Source organism: Corvus brachyrhynchos, unplaced genomic scaffold (assembly GCF_000691975.1).
Source record: "Corvus brachyrhynchos isolate BGI_N302 unplaced genomic scaffold, ASM69197v1 scaffold1994, whole genome shotgun sequence".
NCBI classification, from domain to species: Eukaryota; Metazoa; Chordata; class Aves; order Passeriformes; family Corvidae; genus Corvus; species Corvus brachyrhynchos.
The window spans coordinates 23,882-26,685 of NW_008237490.1; the positions used below are offsets into that span (position 1 = coordinate 23,882).

Below are 2,804 nucleotides of genomic sequence, written 5' to 3' on the forward strand. Positions count from 1 at the left end.
TCTCCCCCCCCACCCACAAACCTCCCATTTTTTCCCAAAACCCCACGTTTTCGGGTCATCCCCAGCCTTCGCCGACTACATCCTGATGGAGCCGAGCGAGGAGTACGCGCCCACCTTCGCGCTGATGCAGGAGAAGATCTACATGAGCAAGATCGTGGTGGAGTTCCTGCAGAACAACCGCCACGTCAGCTACGAGGACCTGCTCAACAAGATCGAGGTGTCACCTCCTGGGACAATTCCAGTGTGGAAAAGAGGGGATGGGGACAATTCCAGTGTGGAAAAGAGGGGATGGGGACAATTCCTGCATGGAAAGGATGGGATGGGGTCAGCAGGAGGAGGTGCTGGTGGTGAGGTGGGACCAAGGGTGGTACCTGCTCAACAACATCGAGGTGATGCCACCACCCCCGCGGTGCCACTGTCACCTCCTGGGACAATTCCAGTGTGGAAAAGAGGGGATGGGGACAATTCCCACATGGAAAGGATGGGATGGGGTCAGCAGGAGGAGGAGGTGGTGGTCAGGTGGGACCAAGGGTGGCACCTGCTCAACAAGATGGAGGTGACAGCCCCAAACTGTCGCAGGCAAGGTTTGGGTTGGATGTGGGGGGAAAATCCCTCCTTGGGAAGGGTCCGGGGTGGAATTTTCCATGGAAAACCCGAATTTTCCATGGAGAAGGCCAAGGACAGCACTGGAGCCGTTGGGGCCGATGGGTCTTGGGTCGATCTCCAAAACCGTTGCCGACCTCGGTGACCCTTGGAATGGGCGATCCTGGGAGGGGTCAGCGGCCATTCCCAACCTTTCCCGACCCTTTCCCGTCCCCGCAGACCACGGTGCCGCCGGCGGGGCTCAACTTCAACCGCTTCACCGAGGACTCGCTGCTGCGCCACGCCCAGTTCGTGGTGGAGCAGGTGGAGAGCTACGACGAGGCCGGCGACAGCGACGAGCCCCCCGTGCTCATCACGCCCTGCATGAGGGACCTCATCAAGCTGGCCGGGGTCACCCTGGGCAAGAGGTGAGGTTTTGGGGGCAAAAAGCCTGAAATCGGGAAAATACGACTGAAGTTTGGGAAGTGGGACCTCAAAAGTGGGAGAACCCACCCAAAATTGGGGATTCTCACCTCCTTGATGAGGGACCTCATCCAGCTGGTCAGGGTCATCCTGGGCAAGAGGTGAGGTTTGGGATGAATGGCCCCAAAATTGGGAGAATTGGACCAAAATTTTGAAGAGTTTGGGCTCAGTGGTCCACAAAATCAGGGAAATTTGTCCAGAACTGGGGAGGGTTTGGGCTCTGGAGTATTTGGGAAATCCACCCAAAATCGAGGATATCTTCCCAAAATTGGTGAGGATTTGGGTTCAGTGCTGGGGATCGGAGCAGAAACCCTCCCAAAATTGGGGGAATCCTCCCAAAATGGTGAAAACCCTCCCAAAAATTGGGAAGACCATTCCAAAATTGGGAAACCCAAGCCTGGTGCTACTCCAAACGGAGAAGGACGCCGGGTTGGGTCCCCAAAACCCATCTGTGCCCTTGGGGACCCAGAAGGTGCCCCATCGTCCCCGCTGGCACCTCTTGGGGTCCCTTGGGTGTCCCCTGGGCGGTGTCCCCGTCCCCGGGCATGGCCTGAGCGCTGTCCCCGTGTCCCAGGCGAGCCGTGCGGCGCCAGGCCATCCGCCACCCGACCCGCATCGACAAGGACAAGGGTCCCACCAAGGCCACCACCACCAAGCTGGTGTACCTCATCTTCGACACCTTCTTCTCGGAGCAGATCGAGAAGGACGAGCGCGAGGAGGACAAGGAGAACGCCACCAAGCGCCGGCGCTGCGGCGTCTGCGAGGTACCCCAGGGTCACCGGCGGCGTCAGCCGAGCCCCCCCGTCCCGCGGGGACGCGGCTGTGGGGTGGTGGTGGGTTTGGGTGGTCGGCGTTGGAGGGTCCTCCAAGCTCGGCCAATGTCATTGTGTTGGGTTGGACCGGTTGATCTTGGAGAGTCTTCCAGCTTTGGTCAACATCAATGTCATGGATGGGGTTGGCTGAGCTTGGAGGACTCTTCTAACCTTGATCAACATCAGCCAACATCAACGTCATGGCTTGGGTTGGCTGAGCTTGGAGGACTCTTCTAACCTTGATCAACATCAGCCAACATCAACGTCATGGGTTGGGTTGGCTGAGCTTGGAGGACTCTTCTAACCTTGATCAACATCAGCCAACATCAACGTCATGGGTTGGGTTGGTTGGTCTTGGAGGACTCTTCTAACCTTGATCAACATCAACCAACATCAATGCCATGGGTTGGGTTGGTTGGTCTTGGAGGTCTCTTCCAACCCTGATTAACGTCAACATCCTGGGCTGGGTTGGGTTGGTTGCTCTCGAAGGTCTCTTTCAACGTTGATCAAGCAACATCAACCTCTTGGGTTGGGTTGGGTTGGTTGTTCTTGAAGGTCTCTTCCAACCGTGACCAATCAATATCAGTTTCTTGGCTCGGGTTGGTTGATCTTGGAGGACTCTTCCAACCCGAATCACCCAACCCCAACCTCCCATCCCGGTTGCTCCGTGGGGCCCTCCCGGAGGCTCCCGCGTTCCTGGGGACCTTTCTGGGTGTCAGCCGGTGTCCCCTGTCCCCGTGCCAGGTGTGCCAGCAGCCCGAGTGCGGCAAGTGCAAGGCCTGCCAGAACATGGTCAAGTTTGGGGGCAGCGGGCGCAGCAAGCAGGCGTGTCTGCAGCGGAGGTGCGTGGCCCCGGCCCTGTCCCCAAACCCCGCTGTCCCTGTCCCCGAACCCGCTGTCCCCGTCCCCAAACCCCGCTGTCCCTGT

The 2,804-nt window shown here is 58.6% G+C and overlaps 1 protein-coding gene across 1 annotated transcript in view; it reads left to right on the forward strand.

The window, feature by feature from the left end:
• Positions 1 to 2,804, forward strand: part of LOC103613762 (DNA (cytosine-5)-methyltransferase 1) — a gene marked incomplete at its 3' end in the record, with an annotated part of 30,045 nt that overhangs the window by 12,708 nt on the left and 14,533 nt on the right. The window contains exons 12-15 of the mRNA XM_017731558.1: positions 66 to 217; positions 823 to 1,010; positions 1,640 to 1,829; positions 2,622 to 2,719. Of these exons, the coding sequence (XP_017587047.1) occupies positions 66 to 217; positions 823 to 1,010; positions 1,640 to 1,829; positions 2,622 to 2,719 (628 nt within the window). The remainder of the gene's footprint in view (positions 1 to 65; positions 218 to 822; positions 1,011 to 1,639; positions 1,830 to 2,621; positions 2,720 to 2,804) is intronic.